Raw genomic sequence first — 14,371 nt, forward strand, 5'->3', positions numbered from 1 at the left:
TGACGTTACATTATCGGTAAATATCCTGAACACAAAAGCGCATCCCTTCGTCTTTCCCCCTTTTCTCTCTACCTATCTTTCCTCCGCGTACCCCGGTATGGACGAAACTAGTCCGTTGGTTTCCCCGCTACGGGACTCCAACGACTTCGGCTTCAGCCCCACCGAGCCCACCAGTCCCCGAGGCGGATTTGGAGGCACGCCGGGCTCGGTGGTTCGCATCCCGGCCGGGAGTCCGGAGCGCAGCCGGGAGAGACAGCCGTTGTTGGACCGGGACCGAGGAGGTTCACCGCGGGATCCGCATAGAAACGACTTCCCGGAGGATCCCGAGTTTCGAGAGATCATCCGCAAGGCGGAACGCGCCATCGACGAAGGGATCTATCCGGAGAGAATCTACCAGGGATCCAGCGGCAGCTACTTTGTCAAAGATTCACAAGGGGTAAGAAAGAGCGAAAAGCATCGAAAAGGAGATCACAATCGATCGATTTAGCTAGCTCACCTAAGCAACTATGGATTTCATGTCGTCATATTTAGCTAGCATATATCAAAGATAAGTACAACACTTTGATTTATTGTTTATGAATGACAACAATGAGATTGACAAGTCCATTAGTTGTCATCCTTGAGTAATGATGTTTTGTGCGTCTTTTTATTGTCCAGAAGGCTACACTATTGCAGGTAAATTCCTCCCATCTCACTATGTACTCTAAAAGTGGACAAGGCCTCTGGTTTATTTCCTTCAGTATGACTTGTAAATATATCCTCCCACCGGAGAAACCGCCTGGGGAAACAGGTTTCTAACTTCAACCTCCATTGTACTGTTTATTCTCTGCAATATGGCCTAGTTTTGGTGTTGTGTATTGACTACTTCCATACAGTAGAGTTGACCCAGTTACAGTCTAGCCAATCTCTTATCTGGAACAGCTGTGTCACTGTGGCAACACCAGCTGAGGAGCCTAGTGCCCTCTACTCACTCTCATGTGTTGGCCTCGACTCACGGCTAGACTGTGTGTGTGTGTGTGTGTGTGTGTGTGTGTGTGTGTGTGTGTAACGCAGGGACAAATGACTCACAAATGGCACTGTATTCCCTATATAGTGCACTACTTTTGACCAGAGCCCGAACACACACGTACACTCCCACACAGCCCCCACGCAACACAGTCTATCCGTCTGCATCGGCAATCAGTCATTGTTGCGCTTAACTCATGGGGTTGTAATCACCCACACACTCTTGGTAATAGTGGTGAATTGTCACGAGGTTTTGTTGTGATGGAAAATAGTGCTCTTTCTATTTGATTGAGCTCCAGTCTAGAGAATTCTAACCAAAATCTAATCTTTGGATAGAAACATGAGGGAGAAGCCAACTATGGTGACTTGGTGCATAGACATAGACCTAGTACTAGTAGCAACTTACCCAACATTTATCATCATCTGAAACTCCACGATGCGGTCACATTTCTTGGTTAAAAATGGAAGTGGCTCCCTGGACTTTGGAAGTCCTGACGTGTGGGGGAATCCACCAGATTTCAGTTCCTTTATGTGTAATTCCAAACCAGCCCATTGTCTACCAGTATTCAGCCAGGTCTGTCTATAGTATTGTAGCGACCCTGTGTTTATAAGCGTAGATATCTGCTCTGCCATGAAACATGCTCCTGTGGCAGTCGATATCTGCACATATAAACACAGGGTCGCCACAGAATCAACAGTAGGACGTTATTAGCCTCAGTTGCAGAAATGTGAGCCGAGGCCAGGACTTTCTAGTCCTACGGTAACGTGTGTTAGGCATCTGTGAGCCGAGGCCTACAGTAACGTGTGTTTGGGATCTGTGAGCCGAGGCCTACAGTAACGTGTGTTAGGGATCTGTGAGCCGAGGCCAACAGTAACGTGTGTTAGGGATCTGTGAGCCGAGGCATACAGTAACGTGTGTTAGGGATCTGTGAGCCGAGGCATACAGTAACGTGTGTTTGGGATCTGTGAGCCGAGGCCTACAGTAACGTGTGTTTGGGATCTGTGAGCCGAGGCCTACAGTAACGTGTGTTAGGGATCTGTGAGCCGAGGCCAACAGTAACGTGTGTTAGGGATCTGTGAGCCGAGGCATACAGTAACGTGTGTTAGGGATCTGTGAGCCGAGGCCTACAGTAACGTGTGTTTGGGATCTGTGAGCCGAGGCCTACAGTAACGTGTGTTTGGGATCTGTGAGCCGAGGCCTACAGTAACGTGTGTTTGGGATCTGTGAGCCGAGGCCTACAGTAACGTGTGTTTGGGATCTGTGAGCCGAGGCCTACAGTAACGTGTGTTTGGGATCTGTGAGCCGAGGCCTACAGTAACGTGTGTTAGGGATCTGTGAGCCGAGGCCTACAGTAACGTGTGTTAGGGATCTGTGAGCCGAGGCCTACAGTAACGTGTGTTAGGGATCTGTGCTATTCGCAAACAGTCACAGGATTTAACACAGAAGTGAGAGTATTTTATCCCTGAACTCTGGGTCACTCTGTCTACCTCTCAATCCTCCCTTCATTGCCCCCTTTACTCTCACCCTCTCTCCTCTCCTAGTTAGCAGAACAGTGTTGGTACAGTATAAAGCATGGTAGTAGTTAACAGAACAGTGTTGGTACAGTATAAAGCATGGTAGTAGTTACATTTACATTACATTTAAGTAATTTAGCAGACGCTCTTATCCAGAGCGACTTACAAATTGGTGCATTCACCTTATGATATCCAGTGGAACAACCACTTTACAATAGTGCATCTAAATCTTTTAAGGGGGGGGGTAGAAGGATTACTTTATCCTATCCTAGGTATTCCTTAAAGAGGTGGGGTTTCAGGTGTCTCCGGAAGGTGGTGATTGACTCCACTGTCCTGGCGTCGTGAGGGAGCTTGTTCCACCATTGGGGTGCCAGAGCAGCGAACAGTTTTGACTGGGCTGAGCGGGAACTGTGCTTCCTCAGAGGTAGGGGGGCCAGCAGGCCAGAGGTGGATGAACGCAGTGCCCTTGTTTGGGTGTAGGGCCTGATCAGAGCCTGAAGGTATGGAGGTGCCGTTCCCTTCACAGCTCCGTAGGCAATCACCATGGTCTTGTAGCGGATGCGAGCTTCAACTGGAAGCCAGTGGAGAGAGCGGAGGAGCGGGGTGACGTGAGAGAACTTGGGAAGGTTGAACACCAGACGGGCTGCGGCATTCTGGATGAGTTGTAGGGGTTTAATGGCACAGGCAGGGAGCCCAGCCAACAGCGAGTTGCAGTAATCCAGACGGGAGATGACAAGTGCCTGGATTAGGACCTGCGCCGCTTCCTGTGTGAGGCAGGGTCGTACTCTGCGAATGTTGTAGAGCATGAACCTACAGGATCGGGTAACCGCCTTGATGTTAGTGGAGAACGACAGGGTGTTGTCCAGGATCACGCCAAGGTTCTTAGCACTCTGGGAGGAGGACACAAGGGAGTTGTCAACCGTGATGGCGAGATCATGGAACGGGCAGTCCTTCCCCGGGAGGAAGAGCAGCTCCGTCTTGCCGAGGTTCAGCTTGAGGTGGTGATCCGTCATCCACACTGATATGTCTGACAGGCATGCAGAGATGCGATTCGCCGCCTGGTTATCAGAAGGGGGAAAGGAGAAGATTAATTGTGTGTCGTCTGCATAGCAATGATAGGAGAGACCATGTGAGGATATGACAGAGCCAAGTGACTTGGTGTATAGCGAGAATAGGAGAGGGCCTAGACCAGAGCCCTGGGGGACACCAGTGGTGAGAGCGCATGGTGCGGAGACAGATTCTCAACACGCCACCTGGTAGGAGCGACCTGTCAGGTAGGACGCAATCCAAGCGTGGGCCGCGCCGGAGATGCCCAACTCGGAGAGGGTGGAGAGGAGGATCTGATGGTTCACAGTATCAAAGGCAGCAGATAGGTCTAGAAGGATGAGAGCAGAGGAGAGAGAGTTAGCTTTAGCAGTGCGGAGAGCCTCCGTGACACAGAGAAGAGCAGTCTCAGTTGAATGCCCAGTCTTGAAACCTGACTGATTAGGATCAAGAAGGTCATTCTGAGAGAGATAGCAGGAGAGCTGGCCAAGGACGGCACGTTCAAGAGTTTTTGGAGAGAAAAGAAAGAAGGGATACTGGTCTGTAGTTGTTGACATCGGAGGGATCGAGTGTAGGTTTTTTTCAGAAGGGGTGCAACTCTCGCTCTCTTGAAGACGGAAGGGACGTAGCCAGCGGTCAAGGATGAGTTGATGAGCGAGGTGAGGAAGGGGAGAAGGTCTCCGGAAATGGTCTGGAGAAGAGAGGAGGGGATAGGGTCAAGTGGGCAGGTTGTTGGGCGGCCGGCCGTCACAAGACGCGAGATTTCATCTGGAGAGAGAGGGGAGAAAGAGGTCAAAGCACAGGGTAGGGCAGTGTGAGCAGGACCAGCGGTGTCGTTTGACTTAGCAAACGAGGATCGGATATCGTCAACCTTCTTTTCAAAATGGTTGACGAAGTCATCCGCAGAGAGGGAGGAGGATTCAGGAGGGAGGAGAAGGTAGCAAAGAGCTAGTTAACAGAACAGTGTTAGTACAGTATAAAGCATGGTAGTAGTTAACATGCAGCACCTGTGGAGAAATTTCTCTCTGTCTCCTCTGCATATTGTAACTTCACTCATCCCATCTTTTACCAATGTTACATTTGCTCACAGCACAGGTGAGTTTGCAATTAGAAAATGTCCACCTAAATCTGTCTGTCTGTCTCTCTGTAGAAGATCATCGGTGTGTTCAAGCCGAAGAACGAGGAGCCTTACGGTCAGCTGAACCCAAAGTGGACCAAGTGGCTCCAGAAGCTGTGTTGTCCCTGCTGTTTTGGACGGGACTGTCTAGTCCTGAACCAGGGTTATCTGTCTGAGGCTGGGGCCAGTCTGGTGGACCAGAAACTAGAGCTTAACATAGTACCCAGGACCAAGGTAGGGAGAGACACACACACACACACACACTGAACCAGGGTTGTCTGTCTGAGGCTGGGGCCAGTCTGGTGGACCAGAAACTAGAGCTTAACATAGTACCCAGGACCAAGGTAGGGAGAGACACACACACACACACACACTGAACCAGGGTTGTCTGTCTGAGGCTGGGGCCAGTCTGGTGGACCAGAAACTAGAGCTTAACATAGTACCCAGGACCAAGGTAGGGAGAGACACACACACACACACACACACACTGAACCAGGGTTGTCTGTCTGAGGCTGGGGCCAGTCTGGTGGACCAGAAACTAGAGCTTAACATAGTACCCAGGACCAAGGTAGGGAGAGACACACACACACACACACCTGAACCAGGGTTGTCTGTCTGAAGCCTGGGTGATCAGAAACTAAATATAGTCCCCGGGGCCAAGGTAGTGGTTAGACACACACACTTAGACACGCAGGTACTGGGAGGTCCTGCGTCAGGGTTCTCTCTTGATTTCCTTCACTCTCTCTCTGTATCTCTACTAGGTGGTGTACCTGGCCAGTGAGACGTTTAACTATAACGCTATAGACCGGGTCAAGTCCAGGGGTAAGAGGCTGGCTCTGGAGAAGGTACCCAAAGTGGGACAACACTTCCACAGGATCGGCCTGCCTCCCAAGGTACGTCTGCTGCTTCCTGGTTGTGTTCCAAAGGGTACCCTATTCCCTTTATAGTGCACTACTTAGGTTACATACTGTACTAGAACTACAGGCCGCCAAGAGGGAAATGCAGGATGAAGGGTTTTTAAAGTGAATCCTTAATTGAAGTAAAGAGATTTAGCAGATTAAAGTTTTAAAGTTGAGACTTTACTCTAAAACTTCTCCATTAGGATCTGTGATTTCCTCTAGATTTATGATGACTCCCTCCCTCCCTCACCCACCCTCTCTCTCTCCCTCCCACCCTCTCTCTCTCCCTCCCACCCTCTCTCTCTCCCTCCCACCCTCTCTCTCTCCCTCCCACCCTCTCTCTCTCCCTCCCACCCTCTCTCTCTCCCTCCCACCCTCTCTCTCTCCCTCCCTCACCCTCTCTCTCTCCCTCCCTCACCCTCTCTCTCTCTCTCCCTCCCTCACCCTCTCTCTCTCCCTCCCACCCTCTCTCTCTCCCTCCCTCACCCTCTCTCGCTCTCTCTCCCACCCTGTCTCCCTCTCTCCCTCCCTCACCCTCTCTCTCTCTCTCTCTCCCTCCCACACCCCTCTCTCTCTCTCTCTCCCTCCCACCCTCTCTCTCTCCCTCCCTCACCCTCTCTCTCTCCCTCCCTCTCCCACCCCTCTCTCTCTCTCTCCCACCCTGTCTCTCTCTCCCTCCCCCACCCTGTCTCTCTCTCTCCCTCCCTCACCCTGTCTCTCTCTCTCCCTCCCTCACCATGTCTCTCTCTCCCTCCCACCCCTCTCTCTCTCCCTCCCACCCTGTCTCTCTCTCTCCCTCACCCTCTCTCTCTCTCTCCCTCCCTCCCACCCTCTCTCTCTCTCTCTCCCTCCCACCCTCTCTCTCTCTCTCCCTCCCCCACCCTCTCTCTCTCTCTCCCACCCTGTCTCTCTCTCTCCCACCCTGTCTCTCTCTCTCCCTCCTGTCCTCCAGTTGGGTTCATTCCAGATCTTCGTTGAGGGCTTTAAGGATGCAGACTTCTGGCTGCGGAGGTTTGAGGCAGACCCCTTGCCAGAGAACACCAACAGACAGATGCAACTACAGTTTGAGAGGCTGGTGGTCCTTGATTACATCATCAGGAATACAGGTACGTAAAGTTGGATGATAGGACCATGATAGGTAACCAAGGCAATGGCGGTGAAGAAGGACAAGCAGGCCGGCTGACACCTGTGTGAATATGTGTCATGTCAATCCCTTTAAGAAATAGTGATGTGGAAGGTACATTAAACTGTAACACCTCTCTGTCTCCACAGATCGGGGAAACGATAACTGGCTTCTAAAATATGACTGTCCCATGGACCAGGGAAGCAGGGTAAGCACACACCAGAATAGGAACCGAAATCTCTTAACCGTGTTCTCTTATGCACTTATGTCTGACTCAGAGTGCTCTCTTTCCATCTCTCCGTCTACCCCCCTGTGTATCACCTCTCTCTCTCTTTCTCTCTCTCTCTCTCTCTCTCTCTCTCTCTCTCTCTCTCTCTCTCCCCTCCACTCTCTCTGTCCAGGACACAGACTGGGTAGTAGTGAAGGATCCTATCATCCAACTAGCTGCTATAGACAACGGACTGGCCTTCCCTCTCAAACACCCCGACTCCTGGAGAGCCTGTAAGCACCGCCTTCTGCCTCCTCAACCAATCACTGAACAGCTTGTAGAGATGCTCTGACCAATCACAGAGCAGTTTGTAGAGACGCACTTTCCCACTGAACAATCGCAGAGCACCCTATAGAGATGCACCTTCTCTGTGACCAATCATTGCATTTCTTACTAAAGTTTATTCGTTTTTTGACCAATCGTAGACCCGTTCTACTGGGCGTGGCTGTCCCAAGCCAAGGTTCCGTTCTCCCAGGAGATAAGAGAGCTGGTTCTGCCCAAACTGGCCGATCCCAACTTTATCAAAGATCTGGAGGAAGACCTGTACGAACTGTTTAAGGTGAGGAGGAGGAAGGGAGCAAACTTCAAACTGAACTGATTATCCAATCTTTGATGGTGTTTCTATTTGAGTATTTTTGACCCTTGACCTGTTTGTTGCAGAAAGACCCAGGCTTCGACAGAGGGCAGTTCCACAGGCAGATAGCTGTTATGAGAGGACAGGTATGTTTTAAATATGCCATGCCTCTTTTTAAATAATATATCCCGGAAAACTTCAATTAAACACAGTGTGTCTAAACGCCGCCTGGGAATCGGCACACATTTCAGCAAATAAAATCCAGGTCTAGATGAATTGTTTACAAGTGAAAGTCAGTGAGTAACGTAAAGCAGAGAAACGTCATTGGATGAGACAGCAGTGGCTCAGTTGGTAGAGCATGGTGTTTGCAACGCCAGGGTTGTGGGTTCGATTCCCACGGGGGGCCAGTAGAGAAAAAAAAAAGTATGAAATGAAATGTATGCATTCACTACTGTAAGTCGCTCTGGATAAGAGCGTCTGCTAAATGACTAAAATGTAAATGTAAAATGTTTGACGTGGTCGGCCGAACTATAGCCGATACGAGAGACTGAATGAGAGAATGGTGCTGAAACATGAACTCTGGGGGTACTAGGCAGTCTCTGCAAGCCTAACCTGCGATGGATGTGTTACTCTGTTTATACTGGTCACAGTAAACCGCGTGGTAGTCTTCTCAACATTTTTATTGGGCAAAAGCTGTGCGCATTAAGGAAATAGAAGCCTGTCTCTAATAAGCGCCGGTCGTGTTCAGTGATTGAAGCAAATAAAAGTTGGGCTATTAATTGAAGTTAACTTGGAAATAACTATTTATTTAGAAATAACTTCTCATTCTTTGTAGATCAGTCAGTCACAATTGACCCACAATCACAGATGTCATGCCCTTATGGAGAGTATCTAACCTGTCGGTCTCTCTCTCATTCCCCCCTTTGGTGGTCTAGATCCTAAACCTCAGCCAGGCTCTGAAGGACAGTAAGACCCCCCTCCAGCTTGTCCAGATGCCTCCAGTTATAGTAGAAACAGCCAGAGCACCACAGAGGGCCAACAGTGAGTCTTACACACAGAGCTTCCAGAGCAGGAGACCCTTCTTCACCCGGTGGTAGAGGAAGAGGAGGAGGAGTGAGCAAGTGTGTACGTCAAATGTATGTGTGTAAAGGGCAAACGAGTGAGGAGTCTCTCCTACCCCCAACGGACAGAAGGTATTGAGAATGACTGAGGAAGACGAGGAGGACTGAGGACAAAGGAAGAGAACGCATATCACTCCGTCCGTTTGTCTCTGTGCCTTGTGTGGATGTCAAAGACGACGATGATGATATATCTTCCTATAAGGAATGGAGTCTATATGATGGGCTTAGTAAACTCCCTTTCTATGGAGTTGCACACAGTCTACGTCCCAAAAGGAGCCCTATTCCCTAGTGCACTACTTTTGACCAGGGCCCATAGGGTTCCATTTGGGAAGCAGACGCTTAGCTCAGCCACTGCAGTTTTAAAGCCTCTCTCTCTCTTTCTCCCCCGTTTGGGTGAGGTGGTGTTGCATTCCTTATGACGGCCACGCTGTGGACAGCAGCAGCCATGCGGACTCATTGCTCTCACGGCTCTCTACTGCCCCCTTTGTCTTCGGATGAGGAACTGCAAGGTACTGCAGCGTGTTGAAGTTTTAGGGAGCCACATTTGGAGAAACTACTACTTTTTCCCCCTTAATTTGGAAAGACATGCATCTTTTCCTTTCTGAAAATAACAGGGGGAAAAGTAGATCCGATTTCTCTCTGCCATTCTGTAGTCGAATACATTTAAGATGTCTCCCATCGCTTCTGTTTACTTTGATTTCTGTTGTTATTTTTTAAATCATTTTTCTGACTTGTGGGAGAAAGATGGACACGGTTTTTTTGAAAACACACTATCAGGACTTCCTGCTGTTGCCACAGATTCTAACTGACCTGAAATGTATTGTGACAATGCACTGTATAATTTGTATGTAATATATTTAATGAAAGATTATAACAAAACTATTACATTAATATCATGTATCTTGTCGTTTGTTTTGATAAATGTTTTATTTAGAGAGAAGACTTTATTCTTATTTTCCCCCCCACTTTATTTTGTGAGGACATTAATCTATTTGTCAGACAAACCTATGCACACAAATACATATATGCAAGTTTACTTTGACAGATGTGCATGTTAAGTGTCAACCATAACCCTTAAACAGATAATTCACTCCAACTAAATCTTAGTTTTATTCATTAGTCCACTGTTGGACCACTTTCAGTACAGAGTCATAACTGTCATGTGTTTTACATCATATGATGCAAAACACATGACAGTTAATGCTCTGTAAATGTCTTACCATGTTGTTTACACCTATCCAAGTCCTTTCAGGTTTAGTTGTAGGCTATCTACCAGGTATAGCTTTGTTATAGAGAAGAATTTTCTAGTGTTACTGGCTTTTCTACGAAGTCCATGCCTTTGGGATTTTTGGGCCACGCACAGGCCGTGTTCGAGAGGGTCAAAACCGCAATGTAGCATGGGTAAATTGTAACTGACCTATAAATAATGAGTTATTTGATGCAAGGTGATTTGTAGATTCGACAGTCACCTGCAGTCGTTTTGATGCTCTCGAACACAGCCATAGTCACCTGCCGATAGTGTTGTAGATCGGTCTGTCTGCTCTGATCAGTCAGTGAACAGTGACTGAGCAGGGTTTATAATGTTCTCAAACAGTCATTGTGATGTTGCCAGTTTTCTCCCTTCCTTTGGTTTAAGTGACAACGTCTTGACAAGTAAGGTTAGGTTGACAGTTTGGTCGAAAACGTACTTCATTTAACTCCACACATAGCAACTCTGTATTGAACGACACCTCGCTCTGATTGGTGGGAATGGAAAAAGGACCAATCACAGAGCAGCTTTACGACATGTTTTAAGTTCAGCAGGTCAGCGCTCATTTCTCTCCATTGGCTCAGTGTAGAATGCGATGGAGGTAGCGTTCTGGGTCCTTGGTTCCCCCCTGCCGCGTCGCGGCCCCCAGCCTCTCCAGATGGGGTCTCTCTGAGGGCCTTTGTGCGTCCAACGGGGCGCCCCCTTCTGCACTTGTCGACCCCCCGGGGAGGGGGTCCAGCTCTCCAATATTACTGGGGTCCTCTTCTTCATTGTCCTCCTCATGGTCCAAACCCTCCTTAATCCTAGAAGGAGAGGAGGAGGGAGAGCATGAATGGGAGGGAAGGAAGGAGAGAGTGAGGGATAGAGAGAAGGGAAAGTGAGAGGGAGGGAAGGAAGGAAGGAGAGAGGGAAGTCTATTTAAAACAGTGTCACAATGGAAACAACGAAGTGGTATTTCAGGCCCAACCCTGCTTCTACCTATGCGGTTGCTTCAGGGCCTGTATGTATCAAGCCTTTCAAAATAGTAGTGCTGATTTAGGATCAGGTTTTGCCTTTTGGATCACAAAGAATAAGATTAGATGGACATGGGGGATCTGATCCAAGATCAGCACTCCTATGAGATGCTTGATACATAGGGCCTCAGATGTGCAAACACTGACATGGGATAGAAGAAGAGACCATAGAGATCATTTGAAGCCTGACTACAACTAATTGAATCGATCCGTCAGTTAAACGGAAGTTAAATGTGGAGAGTCTGTCTAGTCAGGTGGAGGATGTAGTTAAAGGATTTGAGCTGATCTGTCTGTTGACCAAATACCCTTGACCTGGTTTCCACTCTCTTTAATTATGTCTCTTTTTGTCTCCTCTTTCCTTCTCTCGTTGTGCTCTCTCTCTCCATCCGTCTCTCACTCCTTTCTCTCCCATCTATCCCCCTCTTTCTCCTCTCTCTTACCTGAGGTGTCCAAATGCTTTCAGCAACTTGGGTTCTCTGTGTCCCTCCGTCCTGATACCACTCCTGCTTCTGGCGCTCACCCTGAACCCCACCAACGCCTGGGCCAGCCCTGCATCCATCTCTCCCTCCTCCTCTCCTCCCTCTCTCCCTCTGTCTCGCTCTTCTCTGCCCCACACCAGTCTTGCCCGCTGCTCTGCGTCCCGGTCCCCGGCCACGTGGAACAGCCGTCTTAGCTGACGCAGGTTTACCCCCGCGAAGATGTTGGAACATCCCGACTTCCTGCTTCGCCTCTTTTCAGGCTGCCAGAGCAGGGACGGACCATCCACCACAGAGGGGGGTTCCGGGTCCTCCATAACCCTCTGAGAGGGGGGAGATGGAGGGGTGAGGAGGAGAGAGGGAGGGATGAGGTAGTAGGAGGGAGATCAGGTTGATGAGAGATGGATTGAAAGAATAGAGGGATTCCAAGACAACTCCGTCAGCACCTGCAAACAAACAGACATCAATCATTAGCTAAACGTCGCTAGCCCCTGCCCAGCAACCTAGATACTCTGTTTGTGGGATGACAGCATTATCCTTGGGCCTCAGACCACACAATGTCTGCATCCCAAAATGGCACCCTATTCCCTATATAGTGCACTCTGGGCCCTGGTCAGAAGTAGTGCACTACATGAGAATAGGGTGCCATTTGGGATGTAGCCAAAGACACTCTGTAGGTTGTCAAGGATACACACGCACACATGCAGTGTAAGCCTGATTAGAGAGGGGGGAGAGGAGAGGAAGGAGAGAGAGGGAGGAGATGAGAGTAGAGCGAGGGGAAGAGGAAGGAGAGAGAGCGAGAGAAGAGGGGAGAACAGAACATTTAAAAGCTGGTTGTTGACTCCAACAATGGATAAAGAGTGGATGTTGGACTGAGGCCCTTTGTGTTGTTACTAAGCAACAGTGAGACATTTGTAATATAGTTGAACTATAAGATAGGAAGTTGTATTAGAATAAAACTGGCACTGTCTGAAATACTGATGTTGACAGAAATAAAGTGAAAGCAAAGGTTAAATAAAGCAACGTCCTCTCACTCAAAGAGCATAAAGAGTTTAATGAGGAGAGGCTGGTGTCTATTAGGGCTAGGTCATGGCTTAACGTTCATACACACAGGGCTGGCCACAGATACAATGAAGCATGACACTGTCTGATGCGCTAAAATTAGTAAACCTAGTGTAAATCATGTAATTATAAGTAGTATATCAAATGACCAATTGTTTACATAATGAGTAACTTGATGAATATCATAGATAATAGCCTACATCAAGGACCAACAATCATTATTATGCTTGACAGTCACAGGGGGAGCCACTGAAATGCGGGAATGTTGTCTGGAATTATAATCGACCTACCCACCCCGCAGCGAAACGCAATCTGCTCATTTTGGCGAACAGTTTGCTGCGGGACGCCAGATGTTTCATGATCGAACATATTTGCTTATAGTATGCCTACCAATAACGTACAAATAATGCTTATAAAATAGCATGACGTGTTGTAAATCAACATATAACGTTACCTGCACAACAAAACCAATGAACTATTAGTCAAGCGGATTTGCTGCGCGACAGCATCATAGAGATTAAAAACTCTTACCCCTTCAGCAAGTGAACGCAGTAAAACATGACACCTGCTCAGGCTTTGAGGAGATGTAGCCTACTGCGCAGACATGAAATTGACATTCTCCGCTACTTTATAGTAGCCTTCTTCTGCTGTCAAAAACGAGAAGCAAACAAAGTTTTTCTGTGTAGTGTGCGCTTGAGCCCTCACAATGAACTCTCGCTCTCACCATCTCATTCTCTGTCTCGCTCTCTCTCTCGACAACCAATAGCAGCACTTGGGACACTCACCACTCCCCTCCCATTCGACCAGGGCTACCCCTTTCTGACCAATCACAGGCTTTGAGAGAGACGCGTCAGCAACTGTTCAGATCACACAGTGTACAAGGTGTGATCTGACATTGACGTCATCGGCGCGTGTGCTTACCTCAAAGCCAGGGTTGCCATGTCCGCGGTGAAACTATATTGGTCGCAGACAAGTTTCTGGGCTACCTCTAAATTGTACGGCGGCCGCCATGGCATTACTCTTTATTTTGTATGATATTGTTTTATATATATTTCACTGGGACCTGCTGCTGACTATCAGGCAGTGAGCAGGCTGTTACTGAGTGTGTTCATTTTTGATTGTTTATTTCACTTTTGTTTATTATCTATTTCACTTGCTTTGGCAATGTAAACATTTGTTTCCCATGCCAATAAAACCCCTTGAATTGAAGTGAGTGAGTGACAGAGTGGTGGGGAGGGAATTGGGGCCGGAAGGGGGTGTGTGTGTGTGTGTGTGTGTGTGTGTGTGTGTGTGTGTGTGTGTGTGTGTGTGTGTGTGTGTGTGTGTGTGTGTGTGTGTGTGTTGAGAGAGCGCTGCAGTTGATTTATGAAGACAGAGCAGCACACTCCTTGACAACTTTTTACATGTTGTATAGTAGGCTATTTAGATTGTCATTATGGAGACACCTACAGTGCATTCAAAAGGTATTCATACCCCTTGACTTTTTCCACATTTTGTTATACTACAGCGTTATTCTAAAATTGATTATATTAAATCAGTCTCCACACAATGACAAAGCAAAAACAGGTTTAGACATTTTTGCAAATGTATAAAAAAAAAAAAAACTGAAATATCACATTTACAGAAGTATTCAGTACTTTATTGAAGCAGCGATTACAGCCTGGAGTCTTCATGGGTATGACATTACAAGCTTCACACACCTGTATTTGGGGAGTTTCTCCCTTTCTTCTTTGCAGATCCTCTCAAGCTCTGTCAGGTTGTTTGATCTGGTTCTGGCTGGACCACTCAAGGACATTCAGAGACTTGTCCCAAAGCCACTCCTGTGTTGTCTTGGCTGTGTGGTTAGGGCGCTGTTCTGTTGGAAGGTGAACCTTCACCCCAGTCTGAGGTCCTGTGCACTCTAGA

At 48.1% G+C, this 14,371-nt stretch overlaps 2 protein-coding genes across 5 annotated transcripts in view; one reads left to right on the top strand and one right to left on the bottom strand.

Moving 5' to 3' along the window:
• On the top strand, positions 1-9,551 carry pi4k2a (phosphatidylinositol 4-kinase type 2 alpha). Its single transcript, NM_001173732.1, is given in 9 exon segments — positions 1-436; positions 4,715-4,915; positions 5,443-5,574; positions 6,533-6,686; positions 6,853-6,911; positions 7,105-7,204; positions 7,397-7,530; positions 7,632-7,691; positions 8,481-9,551. Coding segments are annotated over 9 exon segments (1,341 nt in total). The 5' UTR covers positions 1-97; the 3' UTR covers positions 8,643-9,551.
• The window catches only part of LOC123725427 (uncharacterized), a 20,965-nt gene continuing 16,098 nt past the window's right edge, over positions 9,505-14,371 (bottom strand). For 2 of the 4 annotated variants that reach the window (XM_045690846.1, XM_045690845.1), the window contains exons 2-3: positions 11,369-11,850; positions 9,505-10,718 (exon numbers count right to left, since the gene is read on the bottom strand). In XM_045690846.1, coding sequence (XP_045546802.1) covers positions 10,496-10,718; positions 11,369-11,721 — 576 coding nt within the window. In that variant the 5' untranslated portion in view covers positions 11,722-11,850 and the 3' untranslated portion in view covers positions 9,505-10,495. Of the gene's footprint in view, positions 10,719-11,368; positions 11,851-12,997; positions 13,230-14,166; positions 14,189-14,371 lie in introns of those variants that run through there. The other 2 variants (XM_045690847.1, XM_045690844.1) reach the window with 2 other exon arrangements.

This window comes from Salmo salar, chromosome ssa12 (assembly GCF_905237065.1).
Source record: "Salmo salar chromosome ssa12, Ssal_v3.1, whole genome shotgun sequence".
Classification (NCBI taxonomy): domain Eukaryota; kingdom Metazoa; phylum Chordata; class Actinopteri; order Salmoniformes; family Salmonidae; genus Salmo; species Salmo salar.